General features: G+C 42.6%; 1 protein-coding gene across 1 annotated transcript; it reads left to right on the top strand.

The window, feature by feature from the left end:
- Positions 1 to 4193: 4193 nt before the first annotated feature.
- On the top strand, positions 4194 to 15082 carry LOC133462032 (cytosolic 5'-nucleotidase 1A-like). Its single transcript, XM_061743128.1, has 6 exons — positions 4194 to 4633; positions 6523 to 6690; positions 6886 to 7015; positions 12582 to 12704; positions 12897 to 13081; positions 13758 to 15082. Exons 1-6 carry the CDS (start codon positions 4517 to 4519, stop codon positions 14127 to 14129), a joined length of 1095 nt encoding a protein of 364 aa, XP_061599112.1. The 5' UTR covers positions 4194 to 4516; the 3' UTR covers positions 14130 to 15082.
- The last annotated feature ends 298 nt before the right edge of the window (positions 15083 to 15380 follow it).

Raw genomic sequence — 15380 nt, forward strand, 5'->3', positions numbered from 1 at the left:
TCCCTTCTTTTTTAGGGGTAGTGAAAGAAAGTAGGGGGAGTATTGGGATTGGGCCCAGTGGATTCAAGAACCTAGAATGACCCTGGGAGGTGATGGTACTGAGTAATCAGGCAATGACAACTGTTGTGTTTCATGACACAATACAAATTATTTGGTCTACACAAGGTCTTAAAGACCTCAGACCCAGACTCAGGTCGCGGTCCGCCGCCGCGGGATCCCTGGCTGCTTCTTTCCGCGCCGTGGGGGCCCCGCCCGCGGGCCCCCTCGGCCGCCGCCGGGTGGGGGGGGGGGCCTCGCAGGCGGTGGGTTGCCTCCCTCCTACTTCTCCCCTCTGTGGGGTTGCCGGTGGCCTGGGTTCCGGGCTCTTCCTTGTCGGCCTCTGGTCTCGCGGGTGGCGGGGTTGCTCCCCCCCCTCCCCCACTATAGATACACTTCAGGTGGAGCTTTGTTTGGTTTATTACACACACACACACACACACACACACACACACATACACACATATAGTCATTTAGTCACATGCATACACACACACACACACACACACACACACACACACACACACACACACACACACACACACACACACACACACACACGCATGATCATATACATACACACACACACACTTAGACATACACACTGGCTTGTTCACCTGCATGCTGGCTCTCTAGTTTTTGGGTTTAGGTAGCGGTAGCGATAGCTTAGCTCAGACTGCGATCAGATCTCAAGATTTAGGTCGATTGCTGTTCGTGTTTTGGTTGGCTCCGTGCCGGTTTCGTGCTTTGTTTGTGGTTTTTTGTTGCAGATTTCCAGTGCTTGACGTGTGTCTCCGTGTGTTCCTGCTTCCTGGATTGGCAGTGGATGCTCCGACTGCGTGGAAGATTGTTGTCGTGACTTAAACCGGGCATACACTGTGCGATTATCGGCTCGTTTTGAGCCGATTTTCCAGTCGTGGTACTATTTTTTGGATCGGGCCGGATTTCGACCCAATCGTTGATCGTGCCTCGTACAGTATACCTGGGGTAACGACGAGAGATTAACACCTCACGACGAGCTCCCGATCACAAATCGTGTGCTCGCAAGAAAATCAAACGTGTTTGAAATCCTGGTCGTGCTACAAGCCCATTATCCTCATCCTTTCGCAGAGAACATGCGCAATCTCTGATGTCACGTCAAAAACTATTATTTGTAGTTTAAAGTGTTGCAAATTCACATTACAAATCATATTTTAATAGTAGAAAAAAAGACCGCATTTCCCACGTCTGCCCAGCCAATTCCTTGTCCAATCACGGCGTTGTCTCTTTTTTCATTTATCGCCTGACAGAACGGCACAAATTGCTAAAGGCTGATTTATGGTTCCGCGTTACACCAACGCAGCGTACAGTGCGTGTCGCCGCGTAGCCTATGCCGCAGGCTCTGCGTTGGTGTAACGCGGAACCATAAATCAGCCTTCAGTGTGTGCTCTGTGCGCTGTTTTGAACACTTCTGTGTTGTGCTCATTTTGATGGGATGCCGGGTCCCTCCACCGAGGCACAACTTTTGCGGTATGCGTTCATTGTTGTCTAAAAATGATGCGCAGTGCCCACCCTATCAGAAACGGTACAGATATTTTGTGATTTTTTTTTAATATATATAAAAAACGAAATTATAAAAAAATAAAGGATCCCCATAACCTTTGATTGGGTGGGCAGGACGCACGTTTGGGTGGACACAGCCCACCCCTGCCCCAAAACCGGCCTCGAGTTCCAGTAACAGAAGTCCGACGTGAAGATTATGATCGTATAGTGTGAGCAGACGGGTCGCATCCGAGCATCGGGTCGTACAGTGTGAGACCATAAATCGTGGGCTCTGAACTTTTGAACTCCGCGATCTAGTCGTGCAGTTTGAGATGGGGCTGACTAAAATATTGCACAGTGTATGCCCAGCTTTAGAGACGGGTAAAGCTACACCGCCAAACACGCGCGCGCTCGCGCTCGCATGCGCGCACATTTACACACTTTTTGGCCCCCGCACTTCTGAAATGAATCCGGCGCCCCTGACCCCAGGACCTCAGACCCGCCTCAGACCCGCCCCAGGACCCATGACCCGGCTCATCTTTTTAGAACGAAGATATTTTTCGGTGTGTCTAATATTTTACTAGCCTGAACAGGCCCGTCTGTTCGGAGGCTATGGTCTCCTGTGCAGCTGGCAGTGGTTCCAGCCCCTTCACTATAAATAAGAATGAAGAAGCTTTCTCATTACAACCCTTCAACATAAGTTATACCCCTTATGCATTAATGTAACTGTAGTGTCACGACCTTTAACATCATACATGCTAACTCAGGCCTTACTAGAGTCCGTGATGTTGGAAATTTAGTTTTTTCCCTCAGTACCGACCTTGGGTTGAACTTCCTGTTACGTTCAGTCTTGGGAATATTAAAAAGAGTCTTGAATGTTTCCCACTTGTAGATTTCACGATAAAATGATGGAAAAAAAATAGTTTGGAAATGACCTTATAACCCTTCCCAGACATGATGGGCAGCAACAGCTGCAGTATCTCTCTAAAATCATAGCTGATGTCTTTCCTCATTTGTGTTGCGTTAATTCAATTTTTCAATTCAATTTTATTTATATAGCGTCTATTATAACAGAAGCTGTCTCTAGGCGCTTTCCAGAGACCCAGAACATGACCCCAGAGAGATTATTACATAAACATAACATAAACAATGGCAGGTAAAAAACTCCCGAAAAACCTTAAGGTTAATACACCGAAAATGACCAGACCATTGTAAAAGTGCTGACACCTATCAAAGTGTATTTGATCTGCTACTTGATATCTCAATTCTGATGGAAGCAATAGTAGGGACCTTCTTTGCCTTGTACACATTCCTTTAACATTTTAACTTGGGTTTTCTTCTACCAGTCATAAACCTATTTTATATATCATGTTTTATTGTTCACCTGACAAGGACCAGATGATTTTCTGTCATGTTCATAAAACATCAATGTTGACTTCATTTTTTAAATGGTAAATGACTCATTGGCATCTGGCGTCATTCCACTTAATATGCATGTAATGTTTTTCAGCCTATGTTGCATTTTCTGTCTGCAGAAAATACAAACATGTAGGGCCACTGAGGTAGTTTAAATGCAGATTCAGGTCCAGGAGGTTCAGGGGTTTCCAGACTGTGAAAGACACATAATCCTCCAGCTGTCTCCAGCTTTTAGATAATCAATAAAAGCTCTTAGTGTCTGAGTAGCCTGGAGGAGAGGGAATGGTTAGTTACACAAACATTGGCCCATCGCTAATATGGGTACTATCAAACATTTCACTTGAGAGATAAGTTTAATCAGTTTTTATTCAACATATTTAATTCCCTGCATATCACAGGAAGTAAAAAAAAAATCAATTAGAATTCAATAGTTAGCATTTGCTTTCTTTTTGTTGCAAATTAAAAAGTTATATCCTTGATTTATGTACCGGTATTTGTTTTTTGGCTATATTTTTTCTTAATTTTTCTTTAGAGACTAGAAACCACTTGTAACGTGTAAATTGTCCCATATTTATGATAAAAGCAGACCTAATACTATTGATGATTAGTTTATGCCCTTCAAAGCCCAACATGCGCTTTCATCTCTGCTCCCTGCATCACCTCCTGCTTCTCGCTGCCACAGACGTTGTCCACTGAGCAAATCAGATCTTTTGTGGATGTCCACAGTTAATCTCACGTCCTGACTGTTGCCGAGCAACTGGGACTGACTGGCTGGCAACAGGCTTTGGGGGGTTACACCATGGATGTATTATTTAACCGGGTTACACGAGAGGAAAGCAAATGAGCCATTATAGACTACATTTCCCACAATGCTGAGCAGGATTATGTAATGGCAAAATATGTGAGAAAACACTGAACACGGTCCACCTTCAAATTAGCATCTAACAGGAAATAATTAGGACCCTTTCTGTAAACTAAAAATGATCTACAAGATGAATTTAATTCGGCTTTTACTCCAGGACAAATGAAGCATGAAGATGTTTCAGGCATCACGACACATGACACGCCGACTCACTCTGAGTGTCATAGAGTTTAAATCACCTGTCATAGATTTTAAATCACGTGCTCTGCTGTAGCTTCAGGGAGTCAGGCCAGGAAAGAGTTAAAAAGTGGGAGGACACAAAGCGGCTTTAAGTCAGTACAGTGTGTTCAAGATAGGACCACACAGCGAGACCAGCACAGACCAGCTGATCAAGGACTTTCATCCATATGATGCTAAAGCCGAGAGGACGAGCTTACAGGTTGAATTTAGTCTTTTTTGAGACTCTGCCTTAAGCATCCTGTAGCCTGCCAGCCCTCAGTCCTGCTCACCATTCTCATGGCATCTCTCCAAGTGCCTCTGCAGCTGCAGTCAGACTGATCTCATCACTTGAGTGCAGCAGTGACTGGGGATTTTGTTGGGAGCAGAGAAAAGTGGACCATCAGGGGGACACGCTGGGACTTGGTGTAAACCTGGCAAGGAGAGGTGAGCTGTTGAAATAAGATGAGCGTAAACAGCAGTCACACTCCCACCGTCAGTGGACAGGACTTGGTCAAGAATGGCAGCAACAGCAGTCGATCGGTTGTGAATCCCTCCACTCCCACTAAGAAACCTAAACCAGTGAGTATGCCTACAGCTTTTCCATCTATTTTCAGCTGCAGCTGCATGTCAGACATTACTGGCAGCCGAGAGGATCATTGTTGCACATGTTTTAAATGAAAAATAGTAACAGTAGTAATAGTTGTAATAGTAATTTGTAGTGGGGAAAACTGACAACAGCAACTAACAGAAAAATAAACACCTAACTCCATCAATATCCATCTTCAGTGAAAAAAGCAAAATAGATCAGGATGGTGAGATAAAAATTACTGAAAGAATAAAACAAGAGTTAAAACTGCAGGCGTATGGAGTTGCCTCAGAGCTTTTAAAAAAAAAATCCTGTCAAGTTTTTTCTGTCCAGGTAACATCTTATTTGGTTTAATCTCATTGTTTACATCTTTTCTCACTGGGGTCCACTGTCCTTGCCTGGAAAAACTAGACCTTGGGCATAACTACCTCTAAATACTTAAATAGTATACTTTCGTTAAATTTTCATAGTATTTATTCATTAATCCAATGACTTTTTAACTTCTATTCACAAAATAGAGGTAGACCACATATACAGGTATTTTAGATGCACCAAACGTAACATATATAGCATAACTTAACCAACAAGGAGACTTGGATGTAATATGTGTGATGAGAAGAGCCAGTTTCCCCTGACGTGGCAGCAGACCAGTTAATGGTAAATATAATGTTTTTATTAGTCCACATTCCCAAAGGTTTTTAGATAAATACTTATGTCAGAAAGATGTGATACTTTTTTAAAACATACTGTGTTTGTGTAGATGAATTTTGGACTAAGTTTAAATGTTCCATCATTTCTTCAAGGTTTGAATAAGACATCTGGCGGACCATTGTCTAAAACTAATGTTACATTCACTGATTTTTATTTCTATTACGTTGTGTGAGAATTTTAATGACAGTTTCAAAGACACTTGTCACTGATTAGTTGCTGTGATGCAGCTAGTTATTTCATAATTTCCAGTACTCAGGATATCAGAGTTTTTCAAATTTCACTGTGGTCCAGAGAAAAGTGTCTCTCCAAGAGATCTGTTGTGTTGCTGTTACCGATACTGATATTTTTCAGATGCAATTCTGAACAAATTGAGAGGTTAAAGTTGATCTAAAGCAGTGGTTCTCAAATGGGGGTACGCGTACCCCTGGGGGTACATGAAGGCACTACAGGGGGTACGTGAGATTTTAAAATATACATATATTTAAAAAGTAGCATCCATGCAAAAATCCTTTAAAAATAAATATTTCATAAATAATTGAGGAAAATATAAGTCTAAATTCATAAAATGAACTTATTATCCTAAAACTGCAGAGTATCCCCCACACCAGGATAGTTCCACCTAACCTGTCAAATGCCACCTGGCTTCACCTGTCAATCACTTGGACCAACGATGGAGTCGTGGTTGAAGCATAGCAGCAATATTTTTATGTTTCATAAATCATTTACTGATGGCACAGTGCTCTGTTTTAGGTCTTTTTTTTACAACCAAAAGTGCTTTGTGCTGGTAAGGGGGTACTTGGCTGAAAAAATATTTCACAGGGGGTACATCACTGAAAAAAGGCTGAGGACCACTGGTCTAAAGGATCAGCAAATCAAAAAATTATGTGCAAAAAGAAACTGCAGGAGCCCCCATAGAGACGGATCCATTCAAACAAGTGTCAGCCTCTGGGAGTCGTGCTCCTGTTGCATCTTCCAGATGAAAGTGTTTTATGTCAAGCTGTCACGTTTTCCACATCAGCTCACTCAGTTCACACACAATTAAATGTCAGGAAACAGAAAATTTCCTTTGCTCCTGTTCAGAGTAAGAGGTACCGTGACCAACATTCAGTTAATTCTGAACCTGATGTAATTATAACCACACGATCCTCTTTTTTTACCTGTCACCCTCCAGCCCAAACCGGAGAATGCCATCACCATTGCCGTGTCGTCCCGAGTCCTTTTCAACATGGAGAAGGAACAACAGATCTTTGAGCAGCAAGGCATGGAGGAGTACATCAAGTATCAGGTGGCGCACGAAACAGAGCCCTTCAGCCCCGGACCTGCCTTCTCCTTTGTCAAGGTCTGAGACTGAGGAGAAAGAGGAGGAAAAACAAGCACATACTTACTGTATATACAAGTCAGGACCAATGCGGTTCCTTGTCGTGACTGTGGAGGCAGTGGATCAAACAAGAGCGCTCACGCTTGTTACCCTCTCTGCAGCAATGCAGTGAGATTTTTTATGTTAATGCAAATCTGTCTTTGGTTGTGTTCCCAGGCTCTGGAGGCTGTCAACACTCAACTGAGGGAGCTTTATCCTGACAGCGAGGAGCTATTTGATGTTGTTCTCATTACAAACAACCATGCATATGTTGGCCTCAGACTCATCAATACCATCAACCATCACCGTGAGTTGCAAATACATACAAATATATACATCAAATATATACACAAAACAGTTATTCTCTGTCAAAAAGAACACTTCCTCTGAAATGCGTGAATTTGTAGTCGGATATTCAGATTTTTGCCTTGAAACCTTCTGTCTTTTGGCTACTTTTATAGTAATCCAGAGAATTCAGAAAAGGACTCCTTTAAAGCCACTGTATGTAGTAATGCTGCTACTACTGGCCACATGGGCTCATGTACCGTATTTTCGCGACCATATGGCGCACTGTGTGGAAAGGCGCACCCTCAGTTTTGTGTGTCATTTTTGGTTTTAAAACACACATATGGCGCACCGACCCAAAAGGCGCCGTCTACGGAGACTGAGCTGCACAGACACGCGTTGCAAAACACACACGCGCTAAAAATACAGCAGAAGCAAAACTTCGTTTGATATTTTATTTCACTTTTCACATCAATTAAACCCTTCAAAGGTTCATATTCTGTTTCTGCATTAAAGAATTTAAAAAAAACACCGGGTTGCTGCACAAACCTGTCTCAGCCACTGATCATCTCCTCATCCATCCAGCCCTTTTCATTTCACTCTGGCTGGAAAAGTCTCTTTAGGGAACGCTTTTCTTTTAAAAATCCCGACCGCGGCGGTCCCGGGTCCCGCTCCCCGTTTGCTCCCTCGCGCTGGACCGGGTCCCGGGTCCCGGTCCGCCCCCCCACCCCCGCGCTGGTCCCACGGCGGACCGGGTCCCGCGGCGGTCCCGGGTCCCGCGTCCCGGGACCCTCGCGCTGGACCCGCTCACACACACGCGCTGTCGGGGAGCCGGTACCGGGGTTTGTATCCGACAGGAGCTCCGTTAATTCAGCTGCGCCACCTTCTTGATCATCATCATCCCTTCATCCAGCCCCCTCTTTTCATTCACCCTTATAATGACTCCGGCTGGAAACCTCTTATGCAAAGTTTTTCTTTTAAAAATCACCATAAGTTTCTGTCCATCAGCTGCGCCAGTCCAGCACCACATAGCCTACACGAGAATCTGTGTGTCGCGCCGCGAATACACACACGCGCATGTCGGGATCCGGTACCGGGTTTGTAACCGACAGATTTGGCTGCAAATCTCGGAAAGTGAAGCTGATCTGACCTGAGACAGACCCCAGAAATCTCTGCTCTTAAAGCGGCCGGGAACCAGGTCATCGGACCCGCTTGGGGAACCAGGAAGTCGGCTGCAGCAGCGACCATCACCGCGCTGCTGCAGCCGCTGCTTTAACCGGGGAATGTGGACGGTTCCGACCGGCCGGCGCTGCAGAACACTCACACACAAGTGTGCTTATTTAAATAGAGCGGAGCAAAACTTAGTTTGATTGTATTTTATTTCACTTTACACATCAAGCAAATCCTTAAAAGTCTTTATCATCTGTTTCGCATTAAACAGCTCAGTGGATGGTCTCATTCAGCTTCACCCGCTGTGGGTACCAGATTGTATTTGGTGCATTTTTTCCCCGCGATGGTATTTTAGTCAGAAGCAGCAGATCATAGTGGAGGTAAAAGGGAGAAGAAACATATACAAGGAATTATCAGAATTATCAGTGATCTTACTGACATAGGCTAAAAAAAATATTAGAGTTAAAATATTTATTAGGGACTATTTTCATTAGACAATTGGAGATTCATCAGTGAGCTGAGAACAATAATAGCCTACTATATGTATAGGGTAAACAATCTTTTGCTTGCTGCAAAGCAGTAAGCAGTTAAATATTTTGATCTTAATAGACATTTTAAATTATCGATTTGCTTTATTACATTTATTAATCATCAGTTTTCACAAGACGGAACGTCATCACGTACGGTCAAAAGCCAATCACAAGACGAAACGTCATCACGTACGGGGAGCCGGGAAAAAAAAGCAGGTGGGAAAAAAAAGCACCGACACCGCCCCCTTCTCTTTTTACCTTCTCATGGTGGCCGACCTGACATTACCGTAATTCAGGTAATAGACACGGCGCACCGTTTCTTAAGGCGCCCGGCACATTTAAAAAAAAAAAAAAAAAAAAAGTTGCGCCTTATGGTCGCGAAAATACGGTAGATACGCTGTTTAGCATATCTTGTAATAAGACTAAAAGTACACCTATTATGTCTTAAGTCATCTTTAGGGCTGACACATGAAACTCATGTTGCATAAATTGGCTTTAAGAAACACGAATGACATGTTGTAGGCTGAGGACAGCAAGAAGAGCTAGCACAGCAGTTACCCAGAAAGTAATAAGTGTATTGGGTTCTTTAAATGTGTGAAATTTGGCTTTAAAATTTCACAAATTTTTAGTTGCATACTGTTTTGTGTTTGAATAAAAAAGACAAACCTGTGTTAAGTTGGTATTAAAATGTTCACCATTTGAGCATTAAAATCAGCCATTAACAATTTTCCAAGAAAAAATAGTCCTAAATAAATTAAAGACTATAAAGACAAAGACAATAAAGACTTTGTGCAAACCTGAAGTCCAACGTTTTATTTGAAAATAATAAATCTCTAAAATCACACTTCTCTTTTTCCTGCCCTTCACTTTGACCAATTTCCTGTGGTCCTGCAGGGTAATTAAATATTGATATTGCTTCACTCTGCTCTGCTTAGTAGACCACTTCAGTTGAGCAGGGTCACCCTTTGTCTTGCTTTTGAGCTCAAGTATTACTCTGTAATCTGAATGATAAATAGTAGCTTGAATTTCATTGGATAAAGTTCAGGCCAACAGGATGTAAGATGCCTGTGAGGAAAGGAGAGTTAGCTAGGTCATGGCGTTTCTAAATTGGATCCCGCTATCGCTGGATGATGAATGCCAGTTTAACGCACGTTGGTAATAAAAACGCAAGGCGTGTTATTTATCACCACGTCTGGACATACGCTTTAATGGCGTCCTCGACTCTGAGGCTGAGCAGCTCGCTGATCTCCTTGTCTTCCCAGTAACTCATCTGACAAATATAGGCACTACCTGTAACCTCCTGCTGCTGTTGTTACTCTTATCAGCTGTTTCCTTATTTTATAAAATAATGATAATAGTTAAAAAAGAAAAAGCTTCCATGGTGGGTTGTACTCAAGTTACGCGATCAACAAACTCCCTCCCTCCCTCGACCCGTCACCCCGCTTAAGTCCTGTTTATATTAAATATTCTCTGTAGTTGAGACTACCCTCCAAGGCGGGTTAATGAGGGCCAGATCAACACGCCACCCAGCAAGGACAGGCGACACGCTAGATCTGCGCTTTAAACAATGTAAAGGGGCTTGTGGCAGTGGTGCATCTGCTGTTTCCAGATATTTCTGATGAGAGTATGTTAAACTAGCAGAAAACTGAAAGCGCTGCTATGCTCAACGGAGAACTGCTGTTTGGGCAAGAAAAATCCTTCTACAGTTTTATCAGCGTTGCTTTTCACAAAATAATCCAATTCCTCTGAATCTCATTTTTATTTGTCTGCATTGTAAATAGAAAATCCAAATTCTTGCAAACAAAGGATATGCATATCTGTGATGAACCCAGCAGTCAGCCAGTTTACTGTATTTGTAGATACACAGCTAAGAGGCATATTGTCTTATATGAGGCTAAATAGGTCATAGTTGGCCTATTTTTATAATTACATTGTTTAGGGCAATGTCACATTTTGCTCCCCTTAAATATCTTCTCTGCCGCATCGTGAAGCCCACAATTTAGACTCAGTCTACAAAACCAAATCAGATTATCAATCTAAAACTTGAAAATTGTCTAATTTATACATGCACGAGTCATTTCTTTCCCAAGATTTTCTTTGTGCACCTGCTTAGTCATCTTAAATTAGCAGCACCTAGCTTGGCCCCCAACATTTGTGATGGTTATGTCAGGATTAAGAAAGAAAAGAAAAGCTAATGAATCAGAGCAGCGGTTTTCATTGTACGTACTTCTTGGCATACTTGTCAAGTTTTGGATTTAAAAATAAGGGACATTTTCCGTCGCTGTCCCACCAGCCCAACTGAGGTCCAGTATCCCTTACATTTTTTGAGACAGGTTTCCAAGAAATCTAAAATAACTACCTGTCAACCACTTACAAACTACAATTATGTGCTCAGAATCTGATAGTTCTACCTTTGTTGACGCTGAAATGCTGTGGACATTCCTAAGTATGTAATTATAATAGAGCCTAAATGAAAACACAAAAGGGAATTTAAAGCACATTTATTTACTTTAAATATTTTCAGCTTATCTGAAGTGAAACATTTACATTTTCTTTTAATTTGTAATTTTCACTTATGTGGCTCTCTGGCATTCATGATGATGACACAGTTTCTGTTGTTTCTGAGCCTCCCGTTGCTGCTGCTGACAGACATCAGTCCTCTCCCGTGAGAAACACTAACATTGCAGTTACACGTCTTTCAGAACGCATAACTGAGCCCCATTCTGTTCCTCTTTAGGAAAGTACATATTCTATCCCTGCTTTTTGGGCAGAAATGTCTTCTCTTTCGTTACATCCATCCATCTCTCTGATTTGTTGTTCCGAGTTTGTTCCCGTTTTGCCACTAACCTCGTGAGAACTGCCGCCCAGGCTACAGCAAGGGGCAGTTCTCGCAAAGCACATGACATTTCAGTTTGGAGAGGCACAGGGATGCTTTTAAAAAAATATATTATAAAACGGGAAATTTACAGGAAAATACTAATATGGGAGGACGGCGGGAAAATGGGATAAAATACGGTAGTTTCCCAGCCAAAACAGGAGACTTGACAGGTATGCTTCTGGTTGATAACAAACAAGACCAAACGGGCAGATCGAACTTGGATTGTTGATGCACTGATTGTGGCAGAGGAGGAGGAAAGATGGAGCTGATATGAACATTAAAGGATCTGACCTTAAACTCCAAAGAAGACAAAAATGGTCATACATAACATTCAGTGCAGAATGAGGATGGGACGGACTCCACAGCTGGTCCAGTCTGTTCCCACACTGTCAGTGACTTCATGACCTGAGCTCTCCCCAGATCACACGGACATCAAAGTGTGCACATGAAGTCAGCTCAATGCGTCACAGTATCCTCTGCTGACTAGATAAGACAAAAAGGGCTGGGGCTGTAACCCCAGAATGCGCTTCACTGTCGTCCTTCACTCTTCTCAGTTGAAGCTCTGTTTGCTCCTCTGTGAGGTCCTGAATATTGACAGACTCCAACGCCGCTCAGGGTCCCTGTGGATGAACTGGGACCGATGCTGGTTACAGTTGGAGCTTTCTCATGGTCTGCACACCACAATGTGACCTCCCCAAGAGTAAATGCTGGAAGTGGATGCTTCTCATTTCACGAGCCAACACTCACACATCTTCCACTAATGAGTGCAGCACCGACTCCATATCACATTTGCATGAGTAAAAACTGGAATCATAATCAGCTGCGATTGGCAGAGTTCATGGACAAATATGCCGACAAGGCAGACAGCAAGTATGACATAATTGTGGGAAAAGTATGACATCATTGTGGGAAAAAAAAGTTAATCGCTGACCATCTGAACTGAACATCAGCTGTGTCGAGTTTTGTGCACATCTGCTGCTCCTTGATCCTTTCACCACTCGTTTCTGCAGATTTGTTCATCGAGCGCTTCTGTATGACTGGAGGAAACAGTCCCATAGGCTACTTGAAGGCCTACCACTCAAATCTGTATCTGTCTGCTGACCCGGTGAAGGTTCGGGAGGCACTTGAGGAAGGTGAGTAAGAGAAAACAAAGACTCTGCTGCTACATAACTATATAAACTTAATAATAAAAAAAAAAGGTGAAATAAAGACTCCCAGGGCTGTGATATTCATGTGTCGAACACCGTCTGTCTGACACTGTTTATCTTGCTTTTTATGCTTATAATTGACCGAAATAAAGATAACTAACTAACTCTGTGACGCAGGAATAGCAGCAGCCACCATGTTCACTCCAGAGAAGATGAGGGCGGTGTCGGAGACTCAGCTGCGCGTTGCCTTTGATGGCGACGCCGTCCTGTTCTCGGATGAGTCCGAGCAGATTTTCAAGGCGCACGGACTGGACAAGTTCTTTGAGCACGAGAAGGCACATGAGAACAAGCTGCTGGATCATGTACAGTACACAGATAATCACCTGTCAATATTGTTTAGTACTTTTAGTAAAAAATAAGTTTGAAATTACTGCTGTTTACTTTGTATGAATGTTTCATACCAACATGTGTGGATGTAAATACACGTGTCAGTATTGTGCTAAAGAGTTGTGGCCTGAAGTCCAGGGGCCTCATTTATAAAAGAGTGCGTAGGATTCATACTAAAAGTGCACGTAAACCCAAAAGCCGAAAATGGCGGGCGCAAAAAAAAATCTGGATTTATAAAACCGTGTGCACGCAATGTTCGCTTTATAAATCACAGTCCAGCTGGAAGGTTGCGCAGGTGAATTCGCCTCATATCCCGCCCTCTACACGCCCACGTCATACCATAAATGGGCAATGCAAAGTAGTATTTGCATATGAATGAGCCTGCTGAGCATGCGCAGCGGCTTCCTGCAGCCTGTTTGGGCGTCAGGATGAATGAGACGCCAACCCTGACGTTTTTTCTTTTTAAATCCCAACCTTTGCCTGGAAGGTGGCTTGCGCATCTTTCAAGCCCTGTTTTGTGCGCAAGCAAGCTTTATAAATGAGGCCCCAGGTATAGTAGATGATTTTGAATGTATAATGGGCCTCAGACGAATGCAGCAACTGCAACCAAATGGACACTATTTTGCTGACTTGCGTGTATTCCTCTTTCAGGGACCACTGAAGGGCTTCCTGGAGGTTTTAGGAAAGCTGCAGAAGAAGTTTTACGCCAAAGGCCAGCGCATGGACTGTCCCATCCGGACGTACCTGGTGACAGCTCGCAGCGCAGCCAGTTCTGGGACTAGAGCCCTGAAAACACTGCGTTCATGGGGTCTTGAGATCGACGAGGCTCTGTTTCTCGCGGGAGCACCCAAGGGCCCGATGCTGGAGAAGATCAGGCCGCATATCTTCTTTGATGACCAGATGTTTCATGTGGAGGGGGCGGCAGAGATGGGGACGGTGGCGTGTCACGTGCCGTATGGGATCGGTCAGAGGCTTCCAAGGAAGGGAGGAAAGGACAAAGAGACCGCTCCCGCAGTCCAATAGCAGGGAAAAGATGCACAAAGATGCGTCTAGAGCAGCCATTCTCAACCTTGGCGGTCCCGACCCCAGTTTCGGGTTGCAAGATGATTTCTGGGGGTCGCCAAATCATTTTTGGAAAAATATAAATGCACAAAATTAATGTAGCTTCCGAGTGGACATTAGAAAGACGACAAGCGGTTGGTCTTAAACTAGCATTTTATTACTCAAAACCAGTTACTGTCGGCCATAACTAGGCTACACCAAAACAACAACAACGAACCTGTGCACTAGTCTCATGTCTGCCCTTGTCATTCACACATCACCGGAGCAAAAAGGTTGAGAAACACTGGTCTAGAGAGACGTCTAAGTTTGGCATTTAGCAGCATGTTGCAGTAACTACTGGAGAATGCAAACACTATTGAATAATAGTATAAAAAACAGATGATGTCTCTTATTTTTTTATCATTAAATTAACTAAAAACTTTATTACTTTGTAACTTTACTAAACTTGCCGGCACTTACTGTATTTATAGCTTTTTTCTTTTTTGTTTTATAGCTGTTAACGCTACATGCTGCAGCTATTTATATAAAAAAAAGATTTTCAGTGTCCTCAGCATCTTTAAGAAAATTGTTGTGAGATGTTTAATAGCGATGATTAGCCAGCAGTGATAACTGCATTATTTCCAGAAGACATGAACTCCAAATGAGAAGTTTCTGATAACGTTATATTTGTTTTCATGATTAGTTTTGAGTTTCTTTGATGATTTATTACATTTTACTGAAGTGAGCAGTTATAATTTATCTGCAAAGAACTCATGTGTTTAAACACCACAATGGAGAGCTTTTTATTAAAATATTTCATTTACATTTGGAAATTTACCTGATATACCAAAAGCTGATTTAATTTTTTGTATGAATATATTTTTCCTGATATTAAAAATAAAAAGCCCTATTCAACTAAATAATTTAGAAAAAGGAAATAAATAATAATAATAATAATAATAATAATAATATCTACATCTAATATCTAAATAGTTATCCAGGCATAATGTTGAGTGATTCTTTTTTTTATAAATCCCAATTTTTATGCAGACTTGTGGATTGTTGCATTCTACTGTGCAAGCAGTCAAGCTGGTGCCTTCGCTCATATTTTTTCCCCCTTAAGTTTATGCATGATGTTGATAAATGTAAGTTGTACATGTTTCTGATGGTTACTGTATATGAATGTATTATAAAATCACCAATAAAATATATGTTCCCTCGTGAGGGTGATGA

This window comes from Cololabis saira, chromosome 16 (genome assembly GCF_033807715.1).
Source record: "Cololabis saira isolate AMF1-May2022 chromosome 16, fColSai1.1, whole genome shotgun sequence".
NCBI classification, from domain to species: domain Eukaryota; kingdom Metazoa; phylum Chordata; class Actinopteri; order Beloniformes; family Belonidae; genus Cololabis; species Cololabis saira.